This window comes from Antedon mediterranea, chromosome 6 (genome assembly GCF_964355755.1).
Source record: "Antedon mediterranea chromosome 6, ecAntMedi1.1, whole genome shotgun sequence".
Taxonomy (NCBI): domain Eukaryota; kingdom Metazoa; phylum Echinodermata; class Crinoidea; order Comatulida; family Antedonidae; genus Antedon; species Antedon mediterranea.
The window spans coordinates 26,299,077-26,315,102 of NC_092675.1; the positions used below are offsets into that span (position 1 = coordinate 26,299,077).

General features: G+C 32.7%; 2 protein-coding genes across 4 annotated transcripts in view; both read left to right on the forward strand.

Moving 5' to 3' along the window:
- The window catches only part of LOC140051609 (uncharacterized), a 45,483-nt gene that overhangs the window by 22,898 nt on the left and 6,559 nt on the right, over nucleotides 1-16,026 (forward strand). The window contains exons 32-33 of one of the 3 annotated variants that reach the window (XM_072096878.1): nucleotides 89-199; nucleotides 2,784-3,248. The exons of 1 other annotated variant lie outside the window; for it this stretch is intronic. In XM_072096878.1, coding sequence (XP_071952979.1) covers nucleotides 89-157 — 69 coding nt within the window. In that variant the 3' untranslated portion in view covers nucleotides 158-199; nucleotides 2,784-3,248. Of the gene's footprint in view, nucleotides 1-88; nucleotides 2,205-2,783; nucleotides 3,249-16,026 lie in introns of those variants that run through there. One more of the 3 variants, XM_072096877.1, reaches the window with a different exon arrangement.
- Nucleotides 6,688-15,630, forward strand: LOC140051730 (uncharacterized). Its single transcript, XM_072097025.1, has 12 exons — nucleotides 6,688-6,865; nucleotides 6,997-7,305; nucleotides 7,629-7,702; nucleotides 7,928-8,162; nucleotides 8,530-8,641; nucleotides 9,098-9,162; nucleotides 13,926-14,116; nucleotides 14,421-14,508; nucleotides 14,790-14,866; nucleotides 15,038-15,074; nucleotides 15,192-15,289; nucleotides 15,398-15,630. Exons 1-12 carry the CDS (start codon nucleotides 6,688-6,690, stop codon nucleotides 15,578-15,580), a joined length of 1,647 nt encoding a protein of 548 aa, XP_071953126.1. The 3' UTR covers nucleotides 15,581-15,630.

Below are 16,026 nucleotides of genomic sequence, written 5' to 3' on the forward strand. Positions count from 1 at the left end.
TTTGTAACGTCACAATTTCAATGCACAATTTGAAAGTTTGCTCAATTGTAATTAAATTGTTAATAAAAATGATTGTTTTGCCATTTAGGAACAGTATTTGCTGTGTTATGACCTAGTGGGAGCCTACCTTCAGCGATTTGCAACGTATTCTAACTGATGACGTTACACTATGTATATAGAAAATCAGCCAGAAAGAACCGTAATAATAATAATTATATAAGTATATAAAATAATATATGTGTCTTTATCTTTGTTTGTAAAGAGTTAACTAACATTGTTAATAGTATAATATACAATAATATACAAACATCCATTGAATACCTACAATTGAACAATATTACACAGAAAATCTTAAAGCCGCATGGCAGGTGATTTTGTTCCACTTTGTAAGATTCTTCTTCAATTCCTTATAATTTCATGTTTTATTTGAGTTTTAACGTTGGGTGGTTTTGAGTTTTTCTTTACACAACTATCAGTCAAGGAGGCCACGGTTAAACGTTGAGTGTTCCCCCTACTTTACAGTTGAGTCGTTTTTGTTCACTGAACCACAATCGTATAAGTACTGTGTAGCGTACACATTTCATAGAAATTGCACAATTATAGGCTACAAATTGTTAAAATGTAAAACCATTACTGGTTTCCTCGAGCCACCACAGGCACGAATATTTAGTACACAGTACTGATGAATCATGTAAAACAGTAATAATTTGAATTCAGCGTATACTGTGAGAAAAAAAAAACTAAATAATAAACTAAATTTCCAACGAAGTAGTTGAATGAATCATTGAAAGACTCCGGTTACCATAGTTTAGGCCTATTGTTCCTTCGCACATAACAAATCCGGGTCTTGTATGATATTACATTGTTATTCATAATCATCTGTCTATGTGTGTACCGTAGTTTACGATAACTTCCTTATTCTGTTTATCATATCATATCATATACGTACATCGAATCATATAAACAATTTCGGAATTGCTACTTGGAGCTTAATCATGTAAGTAAGCTATACATATATACATATGTTTTGTTTTTAGAAACGTGTATGTAATAAATTGACCTGTCGTATTTTGTAATAAAGTCAGCTATCATACTTTGTAATAACATCTGTCGTATTTTGTATTTTCTAATATCATTTTGTAGGCCAATACTTATTATAACGGCTCAATACTTCGGCCAAACCTTAATTCCTAATGGGAAATGAAAACAAACACGCTCTTTGATCGCCGTGTCTCTGTTGCCACGGAAGATTCGAATCAACTGTTAATATCAGGATCAACGAAACAAATTACCCATGTATAAATCGTATGCGCAGTATTGTAATGTAATGATATAGATCAACCTTAGTATCACAATTCAATTGCCCCAGAAAGGTCCAGTGAATAGATTGTCCAGATGTTTTAATGTCCATTAGTCCATAATTATATCCCAAAAGAAAACAGTTGATTTGACCTCTAACCGTTCACATCGTAAAACTATTAGATATTGACAGTTTTAAGTGATATTCGACAGGGCCAATTCATCATTGTAACCCACCTCCCCCCCATATAAGATCAATCACTTCTATCCAAGCGTACCTGGACAGACTTAGGACCAATCATTAACCTCAGAGATGTAATGACATACACTTCTTGGAGCACACACCTTACCGACACTTCCTCAGAAGCATATCTACAGCCACACCTCACTTACAGCATCACTTATATTTTGTTCCTGTTTCTTTATAATTATATTGTATTGTGTATTATTGAATAAACAACTGTGATATTCAATCAACCAAGCAAGTAGAGTCTTTAATATACAGTAAAACCTCCACACATTATATTGCAGTATGAATGCTCTATGGAGTTCATTATTTTATTTTACGACCGTAGTTTATTATTTGATAAGTTAAGTATTTGATAATATTAATACAAATATACAATTTTTATATTTGAATTACGTCAATCTATAGAATATAGATATTAAATAATTCATTTGAGCAGGAATGCTTCACTTATTTGACCATATATGTCTTTACCGTATACAGTGCAATAATATTGTTTTAAATGTATGGCCAGGAAGCGGTTTTTCATGAAATTTATTTATATTCTAGTGCCTTGTGATTGGCTAGTGGCTACCCTTGTTGTTTGAATACTTGCCTTTTTGTTATTTAAATACTATACCTTATCGTTCTTCGTTGTACTTTTCCAAGGATGTCAATATCTTTTTTAGCGTTGGGTTCGGCCATTCCTGAATATAATACTCTAAATGGGGACATACATATGATTTATACAACACTAGGAAGCCTTCCTTTTCAATATAGGCCTACCTATATGTCTTTTGGCGGCCTTGGTGCTATGGGATCTTCTGAAACGTATACGACGCCTATTTGGCCTCATTCACATGTAGTTTTCGTGAGGATATTCGGATACAATAGTGTTGAAATCCATTTTATCGGACCATTCCATAACAGTATCCAAGTTATTTTGAAAGAAATGTTGCTCCTGATTTATTCTTCCAAATATTTTGGTATCGTCGCGAACAGTTTGACATGAGACGTATGTCTGAGTCAGCTATGTCATTAACAAACAGCAAACACATCGTTGGACCGAGTAACCTACGGCTCCTCGCGGGACTCCACTAGTAAACTGTAAACTTTGATTTTAAGGCAATAAATCAATGATGACCAGGAAATACATGTCATTTTATTGCGGTACAAGTTTTCATTTATATATCATTTATTGCCGTTATAAGTTTTGGTATAGGCGTATATGTGATTCTAAGAAATAACTTCTTTTCAGAAAAATATGATTGTTACAGTCGTGATCTTGCTTCAAGTTATTGCTTCATGTCGGGGTAAGTTAAGAATACGATTCAAAGATTGCGGATTACGTAAATTTAATATATAATGTCAATATATAATCTGCAGACAGACTGTGTCGTTTGGAAATGCACAAAAAAATCACAATCTGGTTATCAGTGCCTATCGTGGTGTAATACGTATAATTGACCAGCTGTTATCATGGTCATAGTTTATAGGCCTATATTTATTTTAAGTATTACATGGATTCCAGCAACCGTACACAGATCTCCACTTAACATTTTCCTCAGTTCTGTGAATAATTACATTCATCAATAATGTAACACAACTAAATCAAACGATTTGGTTGATCTGTGCTTTACAAACCTAGGTCTATAAAAGAAAAAAAACAGATATATTAAGCATACAATTCCGCACCAAATTCGATTACTTTTCAGCACCAAATGATTATAAAATACCATGATTATATTACATTTTATATTTTCTACATTTAGGAAATGATGGATATATAACAGTTTTGAACTTGTCTCCACAAAGCAACACTAACACAGGGTATCAATGTTACACTCCTAGCACATTCAATGGTTATAGTTTGAGTTACGGTAGATCATTTGGTGTAGCGAATGGTGAACAAGGAAATGAAATATTATGGAATGTGCCAGGTGATGAGATAAGTGGAAGGTATCTCACAGCAACAGTAGGCATGGGAGTATACTATTGCAAGATAGTGAAAGAAGGCGCCACCACATTCGTTCAAACTACTAAAATAAGAAATAATGGTGAGAAAACAAATGATAATAGTAATAATTGTATCAGCATTATTTAGTCTTTCTTATGGTACTGAATTTAATTGATAATAGTATATAATATACTTATAGGTTTTAAGTTCCACGGAGGTAATTTCATTTTTGCCTCTCTTTTTGGTGTAATTTAGCGTTTGACGTATTTATTTGTATCTGATTTCTATAATATTTTCAAGATTTGTTTCCAGTTATAACTGTCTAGAGAGAATAAACTGCGGTAACTTGTCCATCCAACACACGATTACGATACTATCAGGTGACATAAACAGAACCCACATATGAAATAAGTTGAAGGCAGCAGACATGAAACTAAAAGTGATGTGTATTATCCCTAGACATAAAATCTTTCGCGAATTATCAATTAGCAAGTACCTAGAATCACATGATTTTTACACTACTATGTATAAAACAATAAAAATGTTTTATTTTCAAAACAGCATTAATAACTCCTGAAAATTCAAAAAACACAGTGAGTGTAAATGTTGGAGATGAAGTCACGATTAGGTTTCAAACGACTGCGGGTGGTGTTTTAATGTGGAGGAAAGATGGCTCTGTATTGAATGATGCAACTGAAACGAGCCTCACATTTAACTCGGTAATCACCAGTGACACTGGGGTTTACGAGATGCACATTAATGGTGACAGGGACAATCGTCAACACGCGTTTATTAAGTTGATTGTACGAGGTAAAACCAGTCAAAGTTATTATAGATTATAAATTTAATAGTTTTAAAGTGTGAAATCGGTACCTTTGGAAACAGTAAGAAAATGCTTACAAAGGAGAACATTTTAAGTGTTTACCTTTAGTAAGATAGGCCATAACCTCAATATTGAGAAAGTTTGTATATTTCTTTGTTATGCAAATGTTTGCTATTACACCCATCAATATCAAAATGAAATAACAATTATGGAAAGGTTTTAAACATATGATTAGAATAATCACAGTCTTGAGTATAGCTAACAAGTTAAAGTAGGACATTCGACACGATTTGTCTTTGTTTATTATTTATGAAAGTAAATAATAAGTATATACTTACTTTAGCCTGTCCACGTCACAAATGGGGTCCACCTGACTGCACTGGTGACTGTGAATACTGCTATAATGGAGGCGTATGTGATGATAAAACAGGATTTTGTATCTGTGCACCTGGATTTAAGGGATCTACATGTGAGATGGGTGAGGATTAACTATAATATTGTTATTAGCATTTAGCCCTATTGTGTTTTCATTCAGCCAATAGAATAAACATGGATTAATTTGACAACTGTTGGGATCGAATAAAAAAGTACTTCAAAATTGATCAGAAATACACGTACATTATGACTGTAGCTCAGAAGCACTCACCGATTTAAATTAACCCAATTTTATATAAAAAAAACATTACAACGAATTAAGCAGTCACAATAGTGTATACAATAATAATACTAACACCATACTTAGCAGATTCTTTGAACGGGAACAATATGACACATGATTTACATACACTGTAAAAAGAACTGGCATCGTTGAATTTTGCTGTTCAAACAGCTTTTTTTAATCCATTTTTGTCAACTTCCACATTAATTTGATTAAAATAATCGCGGTATAAATGATGTGCTGTATTTAATGTAAATGATTTAAAATAAAACGTTTGATTTGTTTAGAATGCGATGGCAATTATCATAGCTGGGATTGTAAAAATCGTTGTTCCAGTAGCGGTCCTCTTACTTCGTGTATAAACTATCAGTTCTGCTTACCCGATCCATATGGATGTAGTTGTGTTACCGGTTACAAAGGATTGAAATGTGATAAAGGTAACGAAAACAAAATTCAGACAGAATTAAACCAATAGACAAAAAAAAAACACTAATTTAATTTGAATACTTTATTGATAGATATGATCGACTACAATCACTTTCATGGGTCTAATAATGTAAAAAAAATTCATACGATTTATTACTAAAATACTTTTAACATGTTCTAATGTTTATTTGTAATTCAAGGGACACCCGAGTTTATTCAGATTATCCTAAATTCGATAAATCCTGATTTGTTTCAGAATGTACATCAGGTACATTTGGTGCAGACTGTGCTCAAACTTGTCATTGTAAACAAGGTGGTTGTGATCGATATACAGGAAGATGCACTGACACTCAAGACTCGTCTTGTGCGTACCCATGGACGGGATCGAACTGCCAACGTAAGATTACATTTTTTAAATTCAACTTTTAAGATACAAGCCGTTTCGAAAAAAAACAGTTATTTGCCCCTGCTGTTGCTTGCCAGTTTGATTCCAAAATGAAACGCTATGAATGCCATATATTATAAAACGAATTGTTATTAAACATGCAAGAGTGAACTTCATTCTTAAGTTTTAAGACATATATGTACATTCCTAGAAAATTATATTTATAATACTATCATATTTTTAGAAATACTTTTGTTTACACTTGTTGGGTTTTCTTTTCTGACTGAGTTTGTGATAGAGTAATATTATTATTAATGTTATATTTTGATTTTTGTAGAATGTCAACCTAACTTGTACGGAGAAAATTGTGAAATCGAATGTAATAAACCATGTGAATGTCACAGGACTGGTAGATGCATAAAAGGCACGTGTGATTCTAACTGGCTAGAACCTGATTGCAAAGTTGGTAAGCAAAACGTTGTCATATAGAATATATATGGGCCTTTCTACATATTTCATTAAATTATTTAAGATATGTTGTTTGGGGTATCCCATTTACAATGGTACTGGGCTTTTGGGCACCCAATATCATGACGTTTTATTATAATTAATTATTAAAGTATATTTCAGTTATGCTGACTTTACAAGCTCAAGTAATTTTGTGATTTTATATATTTTATATCTTTATCTTTTACTTGTTTGTTTTACTTTTGATATTAGTTTTGGGCAGCACCATAGTCCGATTTGACAGATACTTTTGTAAGTCGGCTGCCCCGGGTCTGTTTTATAAATATATAGTGTTTTTTAATCTACAGGAATTCTTAATACCACATTTACACAATCAAACAATGGGCAGAGTACAACTGTATCGTGTTCAATTTATCATACTGGCACATCCTTCCAAACAATGATTATGGTTACAAATAATGAGGTCGCTGAAAACATTTCAACAGTAGAAGAAACAAAAGAAGATGGTCAGAATATAATAACACATGCCTTTTCTGTGATAGCTGATGTCGATTCGACATACAAATGTATCATTTTACAAGGAGCTGTATCAGCTGAGAGTACCATTTTGTCAGAAATATTCCGTAAGTTATAGGCCTATCATACAAATACATTGTAACATAATTTAAAGCGGTAAGTAGAAGAAATTATTCTATTAAAGAAATAGAATTTGTAAAAATAATAATACAATAGCTAACCATGTTTCTCATTCAAGTATTACCTCTATATGGCGGAAGCCTGACGGTACTCAATATTTCAAGCTCCTTTGTCACCATTGAATGGACGGCATGGAACAGCAATACTGACGATGGAGATGGTCCAGTTGATGAATACTTTGTATACCACAAATTGAACAATACTGACGATTGGAATAAAGAGCTATACAAGAATGCATTATCAGGCACTGTTTCAGGGCTGATGTGGGATACGCAATACACGTTTGCTGTTTCAGCTGTGAGACCTGGCGAAGGGGGTGAAGGACCAATTGGAGAAGGAACAGTCACAGCAAAAACACTTTGTGGAAGTAGGTTATTTGCACCATGGATCACTTACCATAATATATTTTTTTTATTTTTATCCAGCAATTAGTGATTTAAGCTATTCTAATTTTATATTTCTATCAATATATTCTTATACTGTATACAGTTTGCTATGTAACCAACAAGTTAACGTATCTAAACGTTATAAAATTCAATGTGAATTTGTTAAATACTGTATATCGGCTCTCCTTCATAACTTGAAACATAAACAGACAATGATTCAGTTTTTTTTAAATACAACTATCTAGAGATGAAGATGGTGAAGATGAGTCTCGCTAACCTCATATTTAATGTTCTCACTTTATAGGACCTGCGCCAGTTGAGCAAGTAAACCACGAGGTTTCCGATACAAGCCCACAAATAATAGTGATTACATGGACAGTAAGTAATTGTATAACACTGTATTTTTTATTATTTAATTACCTTACCTTCTTCAATTCAAACGTAAAGAAATTGATTTTGGTAAAGGCTGTGTTATATTTACAATGTTTCTGTCAATATGATGAGAACTATGACATTTAAGTTTATATCTGATTTTGACATTTTATAATAAAAAGAAATACTAATCACTGATTATTAATTTACTATAATTTCTTTCGTATTCAGGAAATCACAACAGACTCTGTAACTCTGCAATGCTATAACATGTCATACATATACAAATTGTATCTCAAATCCAATGACGATGATGGAATAGGTGAGGTAGTTTACAGTGGAACTGACTCGAACGTGACCATAGATAACTTAAGCTCGTCAGCTTACAGTTTGTTTGTTAGTGTCTCTAACAAAGACAGTGAAAGTGAATATGTTGAAAGCAATGATAGAACAGATACAATTGAAGGTAGGTGTCCCTTATAAAAATTGAAATTCCCTTATACAAAAAGTGACTTTAGTCTACAGGTGATTGTCTGTTGGTCACATTTATAAGGTGTTCAAGCACCCGGTCCCATGAGGTATACAAGACAGATTATGTCATAGGGTGGAGTATAATTAAATAATAGAATACATATACTGACCCTGATTACTCCATGTTGCTGTTGAAAGACGGATTGTGAAGGCATGAAAAAGTCAATAAAGGGATTAATAAAGTAAAATGGCATGTATTAATGTTCAATAATTGGAAACAAAGCTGTGTGATCAGAATTAATAATTCAAGTTAACATTAACCAATCACCTCGCTTTTCATTTTTAAATATTCCGTATTACAGATATGCCTGAACCAAATAGCGACTCTTCTAGTGCTGCTGGTGGTATTATCGGTGGTATAGTTGGAGCACTCGTTTGTATACTTGTGTTGGTTGTGATTTGTATAGTAGTTATGTATGTATTTATTCTTTTAGTTTAATACAGTGGCTTATTATTATTGTTTTGATCTACAATGTTCAATTTTGTATAATTAATGGTCAGGTGTTTTGCCCTACTCTGACGTAATTTGTACTTTATACTAAGAACAAAAAAAAAGTAATTCTCGGGTGGAACTTACCCACGACCGCCAGAGCCTGGCGTTCATACCTCTAGACCTCCGAGTTTGTGCTGATGGCTAGTGGTTAGATTAGAGCCCAAGTAAACATTGGGTACTGCACTAACAGGATAGATCGTTTGTAACTACTGCGTAGTAGCTTAATCAACACCCTGATGCAAAGCTACTGGAGACACTATAACATGATAATGTTATAAATCATTAATTTTAATTACGCGTAAGTTATAACAATGTATATTACAATGTATGTCTCAGTACATGGTTTGCTACAAAACAGATGTCTGTATAATTTCTAGGAAAAGAAAGAAAGACAACAAACACAATGCACATCAACCAAGACAAGATCGAATGCAATTTAAGGGTAATGTAATATAATGTTGCGTTGTTGAGGTACTAATGAAAGACTCTACTCGCTTGGCTGTCGTAACACTATATTGTTTATTCAGTATAATACTTCAGTACAATATACAACTATAAGTATAGATAAGGAACGCGGAGGATCAATGATGCTGTCGGTGAGGTGCGGCGTGTGCAGGTCCGCCTCCGGAGAAGTGGTTGTAAGGTGTGTCTGGGCCCTTCTGAAACTTGGGAGTATATTGGCTCAGTTCATTTGCATAATGTCATTACATCATCTGTGAGGGTAACGATTGGTCCTAAGTTGATCCAGGGGTGTTTAAGTGGGAGTGATTGATCTTATCTGGGGAGGTTACAATGATGAATTGGCCCTGTCAAATCTCTGCTTAAAACTGTCAGAATCTAATTGTTTTACGATGGGAACGGTCGCAAAGTTAAGCTAAGTGTTTTCTTTAGGGATTCTATTATAAACTAAATGGTCATTAAAACATCTGGACAAACTCTCCTTCGGACTTTCTGGGTCAAGTTTGTGAACCTGTTTGAATTCCGATACAAAGGTCAATTTCTTAAATATAAAGGTATATCAATATATTACATCCCTCTGTTTCCCTTTTTTTTTTTTTTTTTTATCTATTTAACATATAAAAATGGTTATAATAGTGGCATGCAAAATTAAAGTTATATAAAAGAAAAAAAAACATTATACATATATGCAAAAATTGAGTTAGCCAAAACCATTGACTCTGAAGTGTAACCTTATCACTTTCACTCTCTCTCTTCTCTCTCTTAAAAAAAATGAAATTAAAAATGAATTTGGTATAAAAATTCCGGAATTTATATAAAATTTGAAACAAAAAATGTATATAAAAAAAACAAAAGTGTTCTTCAAGATCGACATAATTGTGGGTCCGTTGCTTTGGAGATCGGTCAAGAAGTCGACTCTCGTTAATTATTTGAAATAGAAAAAAAAAGTTATAAAGGATAAATTGAAATCAATCGGTGGGTTTATATAATAATCGATAAAAACGGAATGCACTCCACGGTATGTCCAACATGTAGGTAGTGGTGTAAGGGATCTCATTCAAATATACCATACCGCAATTCAAGCATTGGTATTTCTTGTTGAGGGATATTTGTTGGCAATTTTTGTGAAACAATGTTCCGCAGCATTTGTTGATTGTACAGTCAGTATGAAAGTTTTTAATTTCGGGGTTACATTGACAAATTTGGCAGGGGGTATCTTGGTATTTATTTTCCAGGTACTGCATGTTACGAATGTGCGAATATAGTTTTTTCTTATATTTAGTTACAACATATCCAAATGGTGAGTGTTCGCTAGGTTTTAATTCGTCTTGGGGTATGATGCCTGTTTGTTGTCGGACTCTTGAAAAAAATGCTGTGCATTGTGGGGCTTTGATGTCTTTTGTAGTTGCTAAGAGCAGGAGGGTCATAGAATAAATATGTTGTCTGTGAAATTCATGTGTGTTTGGTATACAAGTGGCGATGCCGTCTAGATTAATGGAAAGGTCGATTGTGGAAAAGTCAAGTAGGGCTGGTTCACTCTTATGCTTCCAAATGTAGTCTATAATGGGGGAGGACATTTTGTCGAAACAACATAAATAACTGCCAATGTGTAAAAGGGTATTTAATTTGAGGTTTGTCAGTTGGTCTGCTGGACGGATGTCGCAAAGGAATAATAAAACTCTTTTCAAGGAATCTAAAGTAAATGGCATCATTTTGGTAATATGGAGAATTACGTTTTGTTCGCTTTGGTAAAGGATTATCTTCTTTATAAGGGCACATTATGTGGACAGGGGCGTCATTTGAATTTTGTGTTTTAAGCATAACTGTGTAACGTCAAGCTTTTCGGATTCCATTTTAGGGGGAAATTTGGAATTGACTAAAATTAAGATAAATAAAATTAAAATGTATTTAAAATAAACAATATTAAACTAAATAAACGATATAAAACTCAAACAATAAAATTTCAAGTTCAACTATTATAACAATCTCACAAAAGTAAATTAACTTATAATTCGACAGTAAATACTGTATATTTGATACGCTCGTGCGACTTATTTATAGTCTGCCCATCCGGTTGTTTATATATATAGCTCGTAATTGGCTCTACTCCTCCCTCGAGCGTTAATCAAACGTCAATTGGTCAAATTTAAAGAACTTAGAGAATATGTACAATGAATATATATCAAATAGCGCGACAACTTATCGCGTTCTAATGGCCTTCAAATATAAATCAATCAAATCAAAACGTAAAATTCAAGAAACTGTGGCTGATTAGCCTAAAATCAAATATCAAACTTAATCACTTAAAACTTTAAAGAAACAAATGTGTGTGTCCCGTTGACACAAACTTATCCACAATATATCGTTATCATCACAACTTTATCGATTTAAGCATTTATATTCACAGGTAATTACGATTTCAATCGGTCGACAAATTCGACTTTTGTACTCAATGTCAAAAAAAATTACAATTAAAAGTACTAAGAAAATCTCCTGTTATTGTATATCAATTAATTAATGCTTGAGATTAACGACTCAAAGGTTAAACAAAATATTTGTTACAAAATGATTGTCGTTCTTTTTAATATCTCAATATATCGATCATCAAAATTCAAAATTAATCTTTATCAAAAAAAACTCGTTACAAAATCAATACTTAAACATAAATTCAATTCTCTTTTAACTGAAATCACATTATTATTAAACAAATCTCATCAATAACGTAGACTATGCTATCGTTAATTTAGCAAATGTCGTAATTAAAAATAATCTTGCAAAAAAAAATTAAATCAGTAATTCGTTGCATTATACAAACGTTTTATGAATCGTTTTGGCGATCCACTTATCGGTATCTGTTTATCATTAATAATCTCTTTAATTAATTTATCTGTATCGTTATATCTGTCAATATTCCACCAAAATTTGCGATCATTAGATTCGTGTTTTGTTTTATCGGTGTTACGTTTGGCTGAAGTCGGTTTAGAATATGAAACTAAAACTTGGAAATGTCCTGCTTTAAATCTACCTCGGTTTAATGTCATACTTGAATCATTAGGTGCTGTCATAATTAAATTAGTTTGTTCCTTTATTTGTTCTTCTTTCATTTGGAATGGGGCTGCTAATCCCATGTTATTCTCTACACAGTCAATGTAAGGTTGCACGTTAAGGGGTTCAAATTTAGTTGGATGTGTAAGGGTATCTGATTGCAATTGGGTTGGTGTCCTATCATGTTCGTTGACAAATTAAACATTGTTTTCGTCATTTACTACGTTAACGGTGTTCTGAATTTTCTCATTATTATCGGTGGGTTTATTCAACAATTATTTTAACAATTTAAAAAACAGTTTTAGTGTGTATATATGTAAACTCTCACTTTTTCAATCAAGGTTACAAATCAAAATCAAAATGGTTTTGACTTACCCCAAATGCTTCGGATCCAATTAAAAATGAATTAAAGGAATGCAAAAAGTGTTCAAAAATGTCTAAATGTTCAAACAACGAATTAAAGAAATGTTAAAGGTGCTCATCAATGTTCAAATTTTCAAACAACGAATTAAAAAAAATGCGATAGGTGTTCATCAATGTTCAAAAAAGGTAAATGTTAAAAAAAACGATCGAAAAAAAAACGGCGTGAAGTTGAAAGTCTCTAAACGAAACAGTTCTTGTCCGCTTGCTTCTGTTTTGATTCTTCTTGGGTCTTCCTCGATTATCTTCTTTGTCTTTATCCAATGGTTATAATTTCATAAAATTTCTGCTTGTCTCGATTTCATTCAAATATAATTTCAGCTTGTCTTTTGTGTCTTCCTCGATTATCTTTTTTGTCTTCATCCAATGGTAATAATTTGATCAAATTTCTGCTTGTCTCGATCTCATTCAAATATAATTTCAGCTTGTCTTTTGAGTCAAAGTAAATTTCTCTCCTTTCAAACAAATATGTTTATTTTTGTCTTCGTCTTCGTCTTCGTGTCTTGTTAAGTGTTTATTTCTTGTTTTCTCACTCCGTTCCTTATGAAATTTGGGTCTTCCACCATGTAATATAATGTTGCGTTGTTGAGGTACTAATGAAAGACTCTACTCGCTTGGCTGTCGTAACACTATATTGTTTATTCAGTATAATACTTCAGTACAATATACAACTATAAGTATAGATAAGGAACGCGGAGGATCAATGATGCTGTCGGTGAGGTGCGGCGTGTGCAGGTCCGCCTCCGGAGAAGTGGTTGTAAGGTGTGTCTGGGCCCTTCTGAAACTTGGGAGTATATTGGCTCAGTTCATTTGCATAATGTCATTACATCATCTGTGAGGGTAACGATTGGTCCTAAGTTGATCCAGGGGTGTTTAAGTGGGAGTGATTGATCTTATCTGGGGAGGTTACAATGATGAATTGGCCCTGTCAAATCTCTGCTTAAAACTGTCAGAATCTAATTGTTTTACGATGGGAACGGTCGCAAAGTTAAGCTAAGTGTTTTCTTTAGGGATTCTATTATAAACTAAATGGTCATTAAAACATCTGGACAAACTCTCCTTCGGACTTTCTGGGTCAAGTTTGTGAACCTGTTTGAATTCCGATACAAAGGTCAATTTCTTAAATATAAAGGTATATCAATATATTACAGTAAGGTATTTCCTGTTGTATTTTGTTTCATCTATTTTTTGATAAAACTCGTCGTATGTTTTTAATTTACACTAATAAATAAGTTGTAGTTCTTATTTAAATTTAATAAAAGTAATGTATTTTAATCTTAGACGTAACTTCACACTCAGATGATTCAACGGCGCCATCAAACGTCGATTTACCTGACGATGGATCTTTTTTGTACGAGAACGTACATGTGGACCAATCAAGAGCTCCGATATTTTCTCGAAGAATCCCAATATCTGGTTTGGTTACTTATTTTGCCAATAAGCTGCAAACAGACTTACACAGTGAATTTGACGTTAGTAAAACTTGATAGGCATTACATTTTATTCCGTATTATTACAGTTTTTTCTATAAGTTTAAGTTTATTTCTATTTATGGATTTTCCTATTAACTTCTACAATAAAATCAGTAAATGTACATACGTTAAGAAGACTGCATTATTATAAATGTGTTCCTGATCTAATGCACTTAAATACAAAAAAAATATTATAATATATGAATTTTGTTTCAGGAAAATTTAATTTAAACATGTGTAGGAAATACACTTCCAAGAATAATTTATATAACTCAATTACAAATATAAATACTTACCATTTCAGCTGCTACCAGTCGACCAGGCTCATCCATGGGAAGTAGCAGCAAAAGAATGTCACAAAACCAAAAACAGATTCAAGAATATTGTCCCATGTAAGTAACAAGTTTGCTGTTTTATTGCATATTGTCCCATGTAAAAAAAAACTACTGGTATTGGTACTGAGCCTGCGATGATAACTTGTATTAAGTACCGGTACTTTATTTTTTGTTTTGTTATAATAAGTAAGTATTCATTCATTTTTGTCGAGTATTTTCAATAGTCAATTGTTGTACTTAAACAAACAAGACAAATTCCACCGATTAGGCCTATGCTACGCAAAGTACATTTTCTTTTTAAGAGGACCAATACAATTTCTTGAATCTTTTGTTATTAGATGATCATGCAAGAGTCGTGTTAAACAAAGTTGACGACGATCCTGATTCGGATTACTACAATGCAAGCTATATCGATGTAAGTATAAAACAATTTAAATTAATTATTATAAAAATTAATTATTATCAAATTTGATTTTTGTTATTGCAAATTGATGTATTTTTTTTTAGCTTTATTTTCTTATAATTATGCCAAGAAAAATGAATAACATTTCTTGAATCTTGATTATTACTGTATAATATTTTACAGGGTTATAACAACACGGAGCACTACATAGCGTGCCAAGGTGAGGAAATCTATACAAATATTAATTAGAAAACAGAAAGTTATCCTTATATATTTTAAATATTCTCTTACAATTGAAATTACAAAAATAAAAAAAGATAAATGATTTTTCCAACAGGTCCCAACAAAAATTCTCTTGGTGACTTCTGGAGAATGATCTGGCAGAAGGATATTAAAGTAATGGTTATGCTTACCAATATCTTTGAAGGAACTAAGGTAAATTGTGAGATTTTTAGCAAAGTGAAAAATTATCATTGAGTGGTTCCACATATTGTTCTTAACACTATGATTATACCAATTTGAATTATATTCATAAACCTCTAGGAAAAATGCAAGAAATACTGGCCCGATGAACAAGAAAAGTTTGTCTTCGACGACATCACGGTAACTGTTACTGATGAAGAAACAAGCGAGGACTACACAACTAGAACGATGATTGTGTGGCTCGTAAGTATTATTCATATTCATACTGAAAATGCAAAAAGTATGGAGAAGAATAAACGGTGAAACTCAAGTTTAATTCTCCTGATACTGGTATAAATATAACCATTTTCGATGTAGGAAGGACGTGAACAACGTACCATTAAGCAGTTTCATTTCACTCAATGGCCTGATAAAGGAGTACCAAAGTTTGCTTCAGGATTACTGCGTCTTATCCAGAAAGTGAAAAGTGTACGAGGAACTTCATTGACTCCTGCTTTAGTTCACTGCAGGTACGTTTAAGATAACGACAACGTGGTTTAAATATCATTGTGAACTAGGCCTACTGTAAGTATCTCGTAATCATCTTACAAAATCAATCTCAATGAGGTAGATATATATTCATTGTATTTATTATAAATTGTGTTATGCTGCTCGTGCCCATTTCTTTGTTTATCATGTACGTTATAGCGACTGAAAAGAAAATGGTTATTATAAGTATTCCTAAACTAGTGTTTAAAAAAAATTTGGAA